Source organism: Cynocephalus volans, chromosome 6 (assembly GCF_027409185.1).
Source record: "Cynocephalus volans isolate mCynVol1 chromosome 6, mCynVol1.pri, whole genome shotgun sequence".
Lineage (NCBI taxonomy): Eukaryota > Metazoa > Chordata > Mammalia > Dermoptera > Cynocephalidae > Cynocephalus > Cynocephalus volans.
This window is the reverse complement of record NC_084465.1, coordinates 152,019,940-152,035,014: the sequence shown is the minus strand read 5'-3', so window position 1 is coordinate 152,035,014 and position 15,075 is coordinate 152,019,940. Positions and strand designations below refer to the sequence as shown.

The 15,075-nt window shown below is 36.3% G+C and overlaps 1 protein-coding gene across 3 annotated transcripts in view; it reads left to right on the top strand.

Annotated features, from left to right (window-relative positions):
• The window catches only part of CUL2 (cullin 2), a 99,600-nt gene extending 92,678 nt beyond the window's left edge, over positions 1–6,922 (top strand). For all 3 annotated transcript variants that reach the window (XM_063099056.1, XM_063099055.1, XM_063099057.1), the window contains 4 exons: positions 1,758–1,960; positions 3,834–3,935; positions 5,257–5,373; positions 6,371–6,922. In XM_063099056.1, the coding sequence (XP_062955126.1) occupies positions 1,758–1,960; positions 3,834–3,935; positions 5,257–5,373; positions 6,371–6,502 (554 nt within the window). In that variant the 3' untranslated portion in view covers positions 6,503–6,922. The remainder of the gene's footprint in view (positions 1–1,757; positions 1,961–3,833; positions 3,936–5,256; positions 5,374–6,370) is intronic.
• The last annotated feature ends 8,153 nt before the right edge of the window (positions 6,923–15,075 follow it).

Sequence of the window (15,075 nt, the reverse complement as noted above, 5' to 3'; positions counted from 1 at the left end):
TACAACAAATCTTTCCATCATCTTTTTTTTTTTTTAAAAGATGACCGGTAAGGGGATCTTAACCCTTGACTTGGTGGTGTCAGCACCATGCTCAGCCAGTGAGCAAACCGGCCATCCGTATATGGGATCCGAACCCGGGGCCTTGGTGTTATCAGCACCGCACTCTCCCGAGTGAGCCACGGGCCGGCCCTCCATCATCTTTTTGAGACCCCTCACATACTTCATTAGTGACATCCTGGCTGATGGTCCAACTTAATCATCTGAGTGCTTGATGCATTATTTTATGAATGTTTCTGGCAAATGATTAAGTAGGCATTCCAGAAATGATAAAATGCAATTTATGTGATGTTTTGCTTCTTACCACATTTTCCAAACTTAAATGTTGAGGTGAGAGTCCTTAAAGTACTGTTTATACTAATTGTTATTAATATACTTTTAATGATAATTTTTTACATAAACCCTTCACATGAATTGATATTCTAATTAATATATTAAACCTCCTTGCATCAAAATTCAGAGATTAGGATTTTTCTCTCTAGGTGTTCCTATCAAATGATTCTGAAAAATATTTATAAATACCATTTTTTTTTCCTGAAATAAGTCAAGGCATAAGTAACAATGATAATGAAAGTTAACATAGGTATCTGTGAGGTGATAACTAAGTTGGTGAACTAATTAACTTATGTCCTATAATATCTTTAATTATGTAATGAATAAATAAAAGAAGCACAAAACCTTGATCAGAGTTACGAATTATCCCTGGAGGGAAAATGCAGCCTCTGGCGGGGGTATTTCATGTAAAATACACCTTCCTTGAGTTTAAATGAAGAGCTTTACAATCAGATCTCATGGTGGTTTAGTTTGTAATGCATTAAACAGTGAAATAATGCAGATGGGCAGGTTTATAGTCACTAACCCACAACTTCATGTTTAGGAAGAAGTTCTTTGATTTGCATCATTCTTTTATTTATTTACTTATTTTTACATGTTACAGAGTGTTACATAGTGTATGCCTCTACATGTGTGTCGTACTATTTGTCACAAGCTTTTCAGTGTGCTGATATCAAGCTGCTGTCTCCCCCAGATGTTGCAGAACTGTAGTATGCCTAAAACCAGCTGTAGTTTTTATAGCTTCCAGGATAGTTTAGAGTCGGGAACATTTCAACAAAAGAATGGATCTGCCTGTTTGCCTCTAGAAAGTAACTTGGAAGAAAAATGTTATTTATGAGACAAAATAGCATTGTTAAATTTCAGCAGACATTACAATTTAGACAGAACTGCAGAAGCATTTCCCACATGCTTATAGACCTCCCCGTATGCCTGAATCGTACCTGGGATAGACCAGCTATAGACAGCACAGGTGGTAGTTGCTGGTAGTAGGCTATCATTCTCTCCCCTATGTCTATTCGTTTCTCCTTCTCCACCTCCTTTTATTATTGGGTTTTTTTTCTTTTTTTTTCTGTCTTAGTCTTCCTATTAATATTTAAAGACGTTTAAATCTGAAGTCATTGGAAGTCATGATAGCTTAACTGTGATTTATACTACATACTCAAAGCTAATAACCTCCCCTCCCACACCAAACAACAAAACAAAACCAAAATGACTGCATTAATAGTAGGGAATGGCATTCTAACAATTTAATAAGTCCTTGGTTCACTCTTTAGGAGAAGATATTTGAAATAAACAATTATTCAAGTAATTTTGAAATGTTTCTTAGAATGATCAAATTTTTGAATGGTCACAATTTTTAATTGTAGGTGAAGTTAAAATGAACTATTTGGGCAAACCATATGTAGCCATGGTTACAACATACCAAATGGCAGTTCTTCTTGCCTTTAACAACAGTGAAACTGTCAGCTATAAAGAGCTTCAAGACAGCACTCAGATGAATGAAAAGGAACTGACAAAAACAATTAAATCATTACTTGATGTGAAAATGATTAACCATGATACAGAAAAGGTATGTGGTAATATTCCAACGAATTTAAGCATTATCAACATTAAAGCTTTTTCATGGGATGTTTGGTTTTAAAAGCAAGGCTGTAATTGTCAGTGCCCTTTGTGCTTTGGGAAGCACTTGAATCAGCTGCATTTAAAACCTTGTTACAGCCGTGAGCTTGAGGAGTCACAGAGAATGCTATGAAAGATGGTGCTTAATATGCCCTTTATAGTTCGATTTTATTTGTCCTGTACTGTGACAACTTACTGAAAAATTGTAAAAGAATTGTCATCTGGAAGATTCTGGAGGATTCTGGTTAATTGAGGTTTTTAAATTATAGCCTATCATAAACCATTCTGAGTTATTTGTCCCATGTGTTTAATTAATTTAACTTCATGGTTCTGTAATAGGAAATGGCAGCCTGTTGATGTCTATTTGTATGCATATTTAACGTGTATTACTCCATCCCAGGTGCTCACAGGTGCCTTAACATCAGGACACAATTAACTACCACATATTTTGATATCCATCACAAGAATACAAGCCAATAGTATATTCCTTCTTTTTTCTTTATAACTTATTTTCTAGTAACAAGTTTCTGCTGTTGTTATAGTATAATTCTAGATTCTCAAATTGCTAAAAAAGCAACAGATGTGGGTTAAATCTGCTTCAAATTATTGTGCCTATATGAAAAAATTCTTAAAAATGATGTTTCATCTTTATTTTGATGAAGTTAATAGCTTAAAACTTCTCTCATCAGTTCATTTTGCTGACATCCCTAAGATTATATTTTATAGTATTTAATTTTTAACAACTGTAAATGGCATATATTCTGAAATTCAAATTGGTCTTTTGAGAAGTGATTAATTTTTCTGGATATAGAATCTTATACTAAATTTTTAATGTTAAGATTTTAATTAAGGTTAATTAATTGATTTTTAATTTTTAAGCAATTTAGTGCTTTAAAAGTTTAATTTTTTTCTAAAACATGTTCTTTTTGCTGCCCAGAAATTTACAAAATAAATATAAGTATCTTGTTTGCACTTTAAATTTTAATTACAAATCTTCCAGTTCCTTAGCAGAATCTCTTAGGTTATTACTGAGAATTAGTCCATCTGCCAAGTGCCTCTTGATTCTGCTGCCAGAGAAATTCTATTGTATGATATGAGTGGCTTTTTTAAGCTTGATACAGAAGTTGTGCTTTTAAAAATCGACTTAACAACTTTAACCTGAGAAAAGGCCACTTGCTTCTGGAAGAGTGAATAAAACATGGATTGAAGGGTAAAGCCTGTCTCCATCACCCCAGGGCCACAGAGAATTGAAGCTCCTGTGACATTGGAAACACAGCTTACTTCTATAATCAGGTTATTTATAATAGGGATTTTATTATTGCAGCATTTTAAAAACCATTTGGTTGTTTACTTTTTCAAAATGGGATGGAAAAAGTTTGAGCCTTGATATTTCATAAAAATTAAAATGTTAATTCTGTTTGTTTAAGCCAATAAGCTTGACTTTATTTTATCAAGAGGTAGTATATGTAATAATTGGATCAGAAATTAGTTTATTCTTAAATGTAAACTAATTAAGACTCTGGCAAATACAAAATCAGAAAAGTCTTGTTTGACAAAATCAGAAAAATCTTTTGCTTATTTGACAAAAGACAATTATTTTTCTCAAATTCAATAATCTTTGTAATGTAAAAATTACAAGAGTTTAGTCCTTTTTGCTTAGCCATTATTTAATTTCATGGCATATTAGTTTGAGTAAACTCTTACTTTTTAAATTTTTTCATTTTAATTTATCAATATACAATGCAATTGATTTTCGTGTCCCTTTACCAATTAACTCTTATTTTTTTGGTAAATATAAATGTATTATTTTTAAATACATTTAGGAAGATATTGATGCAGAATCTTCGTTTTCATTAAATATGAACTTCAGCAGTAAAAGAACAAAATTTAAAATTACTACATCAATGCAGAAAGACACACCACAGGTAAGTGCTTTTTAATGTCATTTCTTTTGGAGATATTTAAGCATTGGACTTTACAAGTTCAGTTTACATTAAGATCATGCAAAACTTTGCACATCAAAATTAATAACATGATACATCTTTTGTGGTTTATTCTTTGCATTTACTAACCTTGCAATCAAACAGAAATATCTGTTAGTATTTTAGATTTTTAAAAAGTAGTAACAAGTGACTAAGGAAAAAAGTGTTGTAGTTTAGTCATATTTGCTCTTAAACCATAGTAACATGTGCCGCTTTGCTTTGCATTCTCTCCAAACCTTCTCACCTTGAGAAATAATATAATCGCTCATATTTTTCATTTGTAAAATAAGGAAAAGTTACACAACTTGTTTCTTTCAAAGGAAAGTTGTCATGTAGAAAATGTTTCTCAAACTTTGATGTGCAAATGAACTACCTGGGGATCTTGTTAAAATACAAATTGTGATCTAGTAGGTCTGGAGTAGGGTCTCGGCTCCCTGATGAGCCAGTATGAGTAGTGAACATCTGCTCTTGATTCTTTTAATTCAGCAGCAATTATTGCTTTGGTGTGGGATAGCCTGTGTACACTTAGGTTTCCTGATTGCCTCCTATGTGCAATGTTTGGGCTCCATGCAGGATGTGAAGATATACAAGATGTCCAGCCTCTCTCCAGCAATTTACTTCCCCATGGTGGAGACAAATATGAATTAATTGCCACTAACTTTGAACCTAAAATGGTTAAGATCCCATTTTTCTCTGGACTAATGAGTAATAATTTTTAATATTTGGATTGTATTTTATCTTTTAAAAACTATTATGAGATCCTTGTTAATGTGGACTGCTTCTGTGCCTAACTTGTACTGTGTTTCCTTGAGCTTCATGGGGATAGGCCCTCTCTGGCCCAACCTTCCTGCCTTCTCTGCTTGAGCCAAGTAGAACCCTTCACAACTCTTTTCCTTGAAGCCTGATCCAGAATGCAGTTGGAGCCAATTACTACACTTGGCACAACTCCATCTAAAGGCATTATGATACAGTCTTGAAAATTATTGCCCTGTGTCATTTAAGTCCTATTGTATTGTCTCTCTACGTTAACAGTTATAGTAGTGTAGATTTTTTTCTAATAACTTTCTAACTTTAACTCCAGAAATTATATGTAACTCATCGTAAATGTTGTTTTGGCAATGCTTATGTGATATTGGGCACAGCATAGCTGTATAGTTTGATGCTCGCTATTGATTGGAAATTTATTTGAACTCATTGATCACTTAATAACAAGTTCATTGACTTAATGTCTCATTTGCTATTTTTTTTTTCCTCTGTAAAACAGGAAATGGAGCAGACTAGAAGTGCTGTAGATGAGGACCGGAAAATGTATCTCCAAGCTGCTATAGTTCGTATCATGAAAGCACGAAAAGTGCTTCGGCACAATGCCCTTATTCAGGAGGTAAGGGGGGGAATCCTCAAGACTTCTTAGGGTAGAGGGTATTATCAATGTACAGATCAGGTTTGTTTCTTCATAAAGATAATACAGAAATAATATGATCCCCAAATAACCTGAAGAAATGTTTCATTACTTAGCAAGATCAGTACGCACTTAAAATTTCAGTATTAAATTCAGATTCTTTCTGGCTTGAATTTAAAGGTCTAAGACTTGCCGAATTATTGAGTTTTCTGTCCAGTTATTGAAGGAAGTTGACCATATCAAATATTCATTCATTCCATGAATATGTGAGTGTCTACCACATGATAGAGTGCTGGGCTGGTCACTGGAGACATGGTGCTGAGCAGCTCGAGACGCAGCAGGTCCTCTTGTACTTCAGAGTTTAATGGGGGAGAAATACATTATTGAAGTAACATGCATATAAATATTAAGTTACATTAGAATGCACTGAAAGAAAGATACACAGTACTATGAGAATGTGTACAAAAGTCCTGACTCGGGGCACTGGAGAAAGCTTTCTTGAGAAAGTGGTATTTAAGCTAAGAGCTAGAAGTTGAGTCACAGTTAAATGGAAGCTTGAGGGTGTGTTTGAGTATTTAGATAGCTTAATTAATTAATAGTTCCATTTAATTAAGTATAAAGATTATTAGATTTTGCTGTATCTATGTTCTGTATTTTAATTCCTTTACAGTATAAATGCTAGGCTTTTTTCTTACTTTACATAAAAAACTTTTTGGCCATCATGTCCCTTGTGCACTACCTTGCTCTGTTTAAAAAATTTAATATTGTCCATGGCACTCACTCACTTGTATCATGTCGATCCATTTCAGATTATTTTATTCAATTGAATATAATTTCATACTGAAAGTATCTTTTTCCTATTGAATTGGGTCTGTTGAAACCCTAATAAATTCAGGCACTTTACAGCTGATTGGTTAAAAGTAATTATATATAGCTGATTAACTAGCAGTAGTTTGACTTCCATGTCTGTCTCACACAGGTGATTAGCCAGTCAAGAGCTCGGTTTAATCCCAGTATCAGCATGATTAAGAAATGTATTGAAGTTCTGATAGACAAACAGTACATTGAGCGCAGTCAAGCATCTGCAGATGAGTACAGTTACGTCGCGTGATGTCTCTCTCCAGTGTGAGTGTGAGAAGATCGTTGCCATCACCATTTGGTGTGTTCCTGTGGGAAAAAGCAGGCCTGTGCCTCCATAATTTGGTCATTTGGCAGCCCCTGTTTTTCTGCTGTTTACAACATCACCAGTGCCACGTCATGAGCATCAAAGAAAATGCCTAGAGATGTTTCAAGCTCATGTCATTATGACATTTCTTAAACTTTATTAAAAGAATGAGTGAAGTATTGCTGAAATGTGGAAATTTGGTTGGGTACCATGCTTTTTCTCCCCTTCACGTTTGCAGTTGATGTGTTTGTTTTTTTTTTAATGTATCTTAAAGGACATAAAATAAAAACTTAAATATTGTAATATGACAGATAACCTAATAATTGTATCTACATTAAAATGACAAACATGATATTGCTGCTTGTCAAATAAAAAAAAATAAAGAAATAGAATGCCTTTTTTTATGTGGATGGAGTATCAGGTTGGCTACAAAATATATATATAAATGATCATGAGTCATCAAAGCAGCTAATGCAGCTTTAGTTGCGTTTTTATCTGAATGTTTTGATTCACTTGTACTCCTACTGAAATCCTACATGACAGATGTCTAGTTTATTGTTCTTGAATACATAAAAATGCATTCAACATAAAGAGTGCTTTATTTTTATGAATTAGGACTGCATTGGATAGAAGCATTTTGAATATTGAGGATATAATTCTATCAACAGTTTCTGGTGATGTACATACACCACAGAAACAAAGAATGAGGAGAGTATGTGGTGACCTCAAGTCTGGCGTAGAAAGAGTTTTTCATTGAAAGACTGTCTTCTGTTTTCATAATACATTAATTCTAGTGCAGACTAATCCCCCAGCTCTATTGCCTTTCCTGAGTTGTAGGAAATCCTGTGATGCCATCGTATTTCTTCCATACTCCCTTCCTACCTCTTACCCTTACCACCTGTCCTTTAATGGTTTAGATGCTAGATTCACTCTGGTAAGTCACAGGTGTGTTTAGCAATGCATAACCTAAATACCTATAAGAAAAATCTGTATTGTATGTTACACCAGGTGCCGCTTATATAGACATATAAAATTCCATGATTTTGCTTATTATATAAATAGCAGTTTAGCATACTCTTTTATTGTATTCATTATCTATTCACCTCCCCAACACAGTTTTTGTTTCTAAAGCTGGGATATTTTAAAGCATATCCCACACAAATTGTTTCACTTAAAATACTTCACTTTGTATCTCTAACAGATAAGGCCTTTAAAAAAAGAAAATCAAAATAAGACCACAGTGATATTACTGCTAACAAATAAACAATAATTACTTAGTATCATATAATGTGGTTCATATTTAACTTTCTCATACAGTTGCAAAGTGGCTTTTACAATTGGTTTATTCAAATGCACTTTTTCTAACTTGTGTCTCTTAAGTGTTTTAAAAATCTACTGAACTTATAATGATTTATATACTGTATTTATCATTTTACCTTTTTTCCTAGAGAGGAAATAATGGCAAACCATACAATATTGTACATTAACTTTCAAAAAACAAACACTTGTTTTGATAACTTGTTGATAAAGTTTTCCAAATTGATTTCTTTTTTCTTAAATATTTATAAATGTTAAATTAAGTCTTATCCTGTTATATAATTGTCAAGAAAATATATTATATTGAAAAATGGACAAAATACTTGTGCTGAGGTCTACAGAAATGACTGACAAGAGTTTTCTTCACATCTTTTCCTCATTTTGCCTGAAAGGAAACATGTTGCAGACAAGCTTGTGCACCATCCAGAGAGGAAGCAGTGGTTAGAATTCATTTTAGCCCACACCTTCCCCTGAGGAGGATGCAGGGAAGAGCCACAGTCACGTCAAGTTAGGTCAGGTGATGGAAAGCCATATTGCAGGAAGCCTTAGCGCACAGCACAGGGTACTAGCCTGGCAGGCCCTGCAGTATGGTCCCTAGCTGTGGACAAAACACATCAGAGGTATGAAGAAGAAAGAAAAAGGACAGGAGGGTTTTCTGTGCTTTTATCACAGAAAACAGATATAATATTAGCAAAACTTTCAGAAGTATTTAAAAAATTATTAATACTAAGGTAGTTAACACATGTGAGTCAGGGATATATTTTACAGCCAGACAACATGCAGTCCTTGTCAACACCATTCTGTCCTTTCCCTTTGAAACCAGATATTTTAATTGCTACTGTAGATGCAGCTTTTTGGGGGGTGCAGCTGGCCTGTATGGGGATCTGAACCCTTGACCTTTGTGTTATAACACCGTGCTCTAACGAACTGAGCTAACCTGCCAGCCCCTGTAGGTGCGGATTTATTCTAGGGCTTAGTCAAGTATTTTGTGACAGTTTGCTTTACTTTAAACACTCTAGGGGTTGTGTTTTATTCTATTTATAACTTAGTATCTCTTCAGGATTTTATAACCTGTATATGCTTCAATATTATAACATTTCTGTTCATTATTTTTTTAGCTTTTATTGAGTGTAAACTATAAAGGTGCTTCTACGTAGATTGTTTTGTTTAATCTTCAGGTAGTCCTATTAGATAGGCAATGTTTATCTCATAGATTAGGAAACTAAATGAGAAGACTTTTGTAGGAGTCATTGTCATAAAGTGCAGAGCCTAAATTTAAATCCCAGTTAAAACCGTCATCCTCATAAATATAATTTACATATGTAATGTAGCCTGTAAGATAAATAGAAATAACTTCATTCCATACATAAAGAATAGTTTTTTTCTGACTTTTAAGAGTAAAACTTTGTTTCTAGTTAAATAAGTGATAAACACTTTATATTTTAGCTTCTTAAGATACTTAAGATGATGTAAATAAAAATGGTTAAGGGACTTTTCTTGGCTCACAGCTGATTCATGGCAAAAAGTACTTGTGAATTTCATATTTTACATTCAAATGTACAACCTAGAACATTTATTTCACAGTGTATATATTCTTAATCAGTTAAAAATTTTTGAGCTTTGTTGTAGCAAAGGATAATTACTCAGCTCTTAATTTTTGATTCCAAGGACAAATTCTTGAACCAGATCAGAGTTAAAATGTGAACTTTAAAACCACTAGTCCTAAGGGCTATTGCACATAGGCTGTAACTAAATGAGTGGAAATTAATATGGAGAGACCCACTGGTTGAAGATTGCTGTGTTCATGAAGCATATCAGAGGCCAAAGCAGTTAAATTAGGGAATCCTTATATGAGATATACTATCCCACAGGCTAGATTCATTAAAAGTAGGATTCACTGATGGGGAGAAATGATACTTTTCATATGAAGTGGCAGTACTACCTAGGAAATTCTGAAAGGTTTTTGTTTTTTCTTTTCCTTCTCCTGTCCCCCTTCCACAACTCAGGCAGTTCCTTTCATCATCTAGCAAACATTTACTGGTGTCAGGGTGTTATGCTGGCTACAAGATCTGCAAAAAAGATATGGTCTGTGCCCACATGGAGCTTCTAGTCTAGTAACAATCAGTCATTCCAAATGTGGTAAGTGCTTGTGAAGGAAAATCCTGGGTACTATGAGGAGGATTTTGTAAGAGAGGTTAAAAGAGTGGAGAATGAAGGGGGGAGAGCATTTTCTAAACAGAAGGAACAGCAAATATCCTGAGAAAAGAAGCAGCAGTCAGAGCCTAGGAAGCCAGACCAGTATGGCTGAGTTGCACGGATTTTAAGCAGGGGAGTGATTTGGTCATATTTGCATTAAAAAAATTGATGACAGTGATGTTTTTTTACCTGGGTGTTGGGTGCATGAATATTTTATTATGCTTTATAGTGTACATATATGTTTTTTGCTTTGGTGTTTGTAAACTATTTCATAACATTTGCAAGTTTTAGTAGAAAACAGAAGCTGCAGTGTGAAGAATGGATAGTGTGAAGTCAGGAGACCTCTGCAGGAGTGTAGGTGAGCAGTAATGGTAACGGCAGTGGCGATCTCCAGAGGGATAAAGTAGATAAAATTGACATGACTTAATGGATTGGGATTGGGTGAGTAGGGAAAGGGATAAGTCAAGGATGACACCTAGGTTTTTGGCTTGCATAGCTAATGCCACTCAGTGAGTTAGGGGAATCCTGGAAGACCAGATGGAGACGGAAAATAATGGGCTCTGCTTTAGACACATCATGCTTGATGTGCCTTATAGATATACAGATGGAGCAGGCAGTCGGTTATGAAGGTCTGAAACTCTCGTGTGTGGATACTTCAATCCAGAATCTTAGAAACGACTCTATAGGGGCTTTTTGATCCATTTTCATTTCTCTGACTCTTTAGCCCATGAATTAGCAACGTCCAGATGAAATGTGACTAGAGAGTAACAAACGTTTACTACTACATGAATATATTACATTTTAAATCATATAAGCTGGAATGAAAAGGGATGAGGGTTTTTATTTAATCATTTATATACCTTCTAGGATTTGTCTTCCCGTATTCCAGTGAGTGGTCTTGTCACCCCCACTTTGATGTGAGGACACATTTACAGAATTTAAGGTAATTGAGCCAAAAGTAAAATCTGCCATATGATTATTTTTTATATTCACAAATCTTTGTCAACTACTGGTTACACAAAGCCTTTAAGTGTTTTGCATTCTCCTGGCAAGTTTAAAGGTATCATTTAGTATTGTTTTCTTTTTCTCTATTGTTAGTAGTTTATCATTTATAGTTACAGTAATTGAAGAATTACAGCCTGTTTTGAAGTTTGCAGCCCTGGGGAGGGAGTAAAGTTAGTGGGTTGCTATTTTTACACTATATGCTCAGATTTTTATTTCCTTGGAAGAACTTTGGTATTGTAGGAAAGGGATGAAAATTTTCTGTGACTTTTATAACCAGCTGTGTTTAGGTATCAGCTAGCTTGTGGGACTATCCAGAGCAAAACAGTCAATCCTATGCTTAGAATATGTTTGCTTGTTTTGTGGCTGGCCAGTAGAGGGATCTGAACCCTTAACCTTGATGTTATCAGCACCATGCTCTACCTACCGAGTGAGCTAACTGGCCAGCCCAACTCAACTTCTTTTAATTGGTGGGTTTTATTTATTTGCCTTTTAGGGAAGGAAGGACAGCCATGATAAACAAAGATCTACTTTTTACAGAAACAAAACTGGTTTAGCATAAATCGTACCAAACGTTTGGCCCAAGGAGGTCAACTTCTGTAGCAGAAGTATGCAGACATTAAAGGAAAAGTTGAATGCTTAATAGAAAACTATTTTGGCATTTTAATTTATATACTGCTGAAGTAACTAAATTCAAATTAATGCTATGCTATGAAGTAAGTATCTGAGACACCTTGTTTAGATTGTATGTTTTAAAAGAATCATCTCTAAATGTTGACAGCCAAGAAGGATGAGGACCTCCAGCCACTTGGTAAATTGGAAATATGTGCTGTAAGAAGTCAGGAAGGTGCATGTGCTCTTCACTTTTAAATTATGTGCTTCTCCCTGGTTGGAGCCACCATCTCCACTGCTCCATAGACAGGGAAGAGAACTACTTAGATTAAGGAAAAGGTCCTAGCCTAACCACCCCAACTTTTCTCAGTTTCACACTGGCATTTAGCCTCCAAGTCTGAACAGAGGGAACCAGTTTGCATTTCTTGGGTTGTTGTACCTATAGGAAGTCAACCTTAGCTCTAGAAAAGTCAGATCAAGCTCACTGCTGACCCCGTACTTTAAATCCAATCTGCTTAGACCTGTAAGTTTGGAGACCAATTGGAAGTCCTTGAAGAAACCAATGTGGGATTCTTTGGGAGACAGAGATAAAGGAAGGGAAGGACCAGACACCTAGCTAATGCATTTTGCAAACCCACCAGGATGAATCATAAAAGGGCAGGTATGTGGCCAACTGGGGAATCTCATGAGACACAGCGGAAGACAGTGTTAAGAGTGCTGTGGTTTCTGAAAATACACTTGAGAAATATAGTGGAGTGGGATGTGAGCTTAAAATTAGGTGAGCCCTTTCTTGCCTTAAGTACTTACTTTGTTAACTTCTTTGTTTTACACTGGGTGTGTATGTTCATTTTCATAAGAATCATCTAATTCTCTGTTGTATTAGAGGTTCCCCAGAGGAACAGAATCAATAGGAGATGTGTGTATATATATATATATATGTGTGTATGTGTGTGTGTGTATATATATATATATATGTATATATGATGAGATTTATTATAAGGAATTGGCTCATGAGATTGTGGAGATTGGGAAGTTCTACAATCTGCTATCTGCAAGCTGGATATCCAGGAAAGCTGATGGTGTGAATTTCATTCTAAATCTGAAGGCCTGAGAACCAGAAATGCCAGTGGTGTAAGTCCCATTCTAAGGGCAGTAGAAGACGGATGTCTCGGCTCAAGCAATAAAGCAGAGATAGAGAATCCAGCCTTTCTCCACCTTTTTGTTCTGTTCGAGCGCTCAAAGGGTGACTTACGCCAACCCACATTGTGGAGGACAATCTGCTTTACTCATTCCACCAATTCGAATGCTAATCTCTTCCAGAACACCCAAACAGACATACCCCAAAATAATGTTTAACCAGATATCTGGGCATCTGTAACCGTCAAGGTGACACATAAAATTAATCATCACAAGCCCCTCCTATGTCAACTTGGCATGCATATGCATCTCCTTAAACCACATTTAATCTCCAAGTAAAGACAACAACAGGGCCATAATTTCACTTAATATCATACAACTAATTATGCTGTATACAACTGTAAAGCACTATCCCTTCCCCAGAAGAGGAGGTAAAGTCCCTGAGTAATGTTTGCTCTCCTCGTTAATATCCCACAACTTAAATACTATGGTGTAAAATTAACAATATTTGAATACTATGATTTAAAGTCCATCTTTTTATATTGCATGATAAGGGAATAAGAGAGGAAAGTAAACAAAGAGATCCATATACATATATATGTATTGAACTCCCAGCCTGCAGAGTATCTACTATTAAAGTGAGAGCACTGATTAGGAAAGAACAGGATCCTGTAAGTTGGGCTGGGGATGTGCAACAAAACCCTGATAAAACTGGGGGCATCAAGCTCCTAAATTCTGATTAGGCTTCTATGCCACAGGAAGAGGTCTCCCTGCTCCCAGTGGTATCAGCCTCTCTACATATATATATATATATTCATATGCGCACACACATATATCAGGCTTTTGATTAGAGCATGGTGCTAACACCAAGGTCAAGGGTTTGGATCTCCGCAACGGTCATCCACACACACAAAAAAGAAACTATTCAAACACACACACACACACACACACACATACACACACGCATGCATACACACATGGAGTCACAACAAGATGAGGAAGTACTCATGACAATTAATAGTCTTCATTTCTATAACTGGTTACGTGATTGTAACTTGTATTTATAACTATCTCCTTCCACTGTCCATTCTGTATTCCTTTGCCTTCAGCATGCACCTCAGCTGATTCTGGTTGTTTGGCTGGTGGGGTGACCTAAACCTTCATTCCTGAAGGACTGAGCCGTTAGTAATCCTGCCTGAATTAGGTTGTTGTAGTTTTCCATTGATCTTAATCATAGGGCATGGTAATAGTAACAGACACTCTTAAGGGATCTGGATCTTCTGTATTCCAGACATACTCTTCCTCACCTCCACTGTGGAGTAGTAGTCCAATTTTTCCTTGGTAGTTAGGATCGATCGTTCCCACCAGCACAGGATTCCTGGATGCATGAATCCTGATTGAGTGGAAAGGCCAGTACCACTGTTTGAGTGGAGAGGCTGATACCACTGGGAGCGGGGAGGCCTCTTCCTCTGGCAAAGAAGACTTGTCAATTTAGGGGCTCACTAGTGCCCCTAGTTTCTTCAGGGTCTTGCTCCACATCCCCAGCCCAACTTACAGGATCCCATTCTTTCCCAGTCAGTACTCTCATTTAATAGTAGACACTCTGCAGGCTGGGAGTTCAATTGCATTTGTAATCCAGGCATTACAGGAAAGGACTAATCTCTTCCAGAACACCCAAACAGACATACCCCAAAATAATGTTTAACCAGATATCTGGGCATCTGTAACAGTCAAGGTGACTTGTGTTTGATTTTCAGCAATCTCAGCCATGCAGCTGTAGGAGATAAAGGTCTTCAGGGCACACATAGACGCCTTCGATTTGAATCCCTGAGCTCAGCCTTTTGTGGACTGGGCTACACCTGCAAGGGAGGTCAAGAGGCCCCAGTTTGGAGAGGCTCAGGATACTGGGGTGGGAGTCAAGCTGGCCTGACAGCACTCTAACAAGAATTGCCACAGAATTCTGCTTCTAAAATGCTCAGACTCCAAACAAGAAGGAGCGAAGACAGTTGAGTGAATATAATGGTAGTTCCTGAGCCTTGTGTCTTGTGGGCCCCAAAAGGATCAAAGGTGAATTGGGTCTCAAAGGTCAAACCTTTCACACACTGACAACTCTCCTTCTCAGCAGTTATCTGGTCCCTGAATGGACTTTTCTGCTATTTGTATCATCGCCTCCTCAGGCTGCCTCTTCAGTCGGCCCCTGCTTCATTGTCTCTCCAGGCTCCCCTAGTGTCCTCCAACTCTGCACACTGCATTCC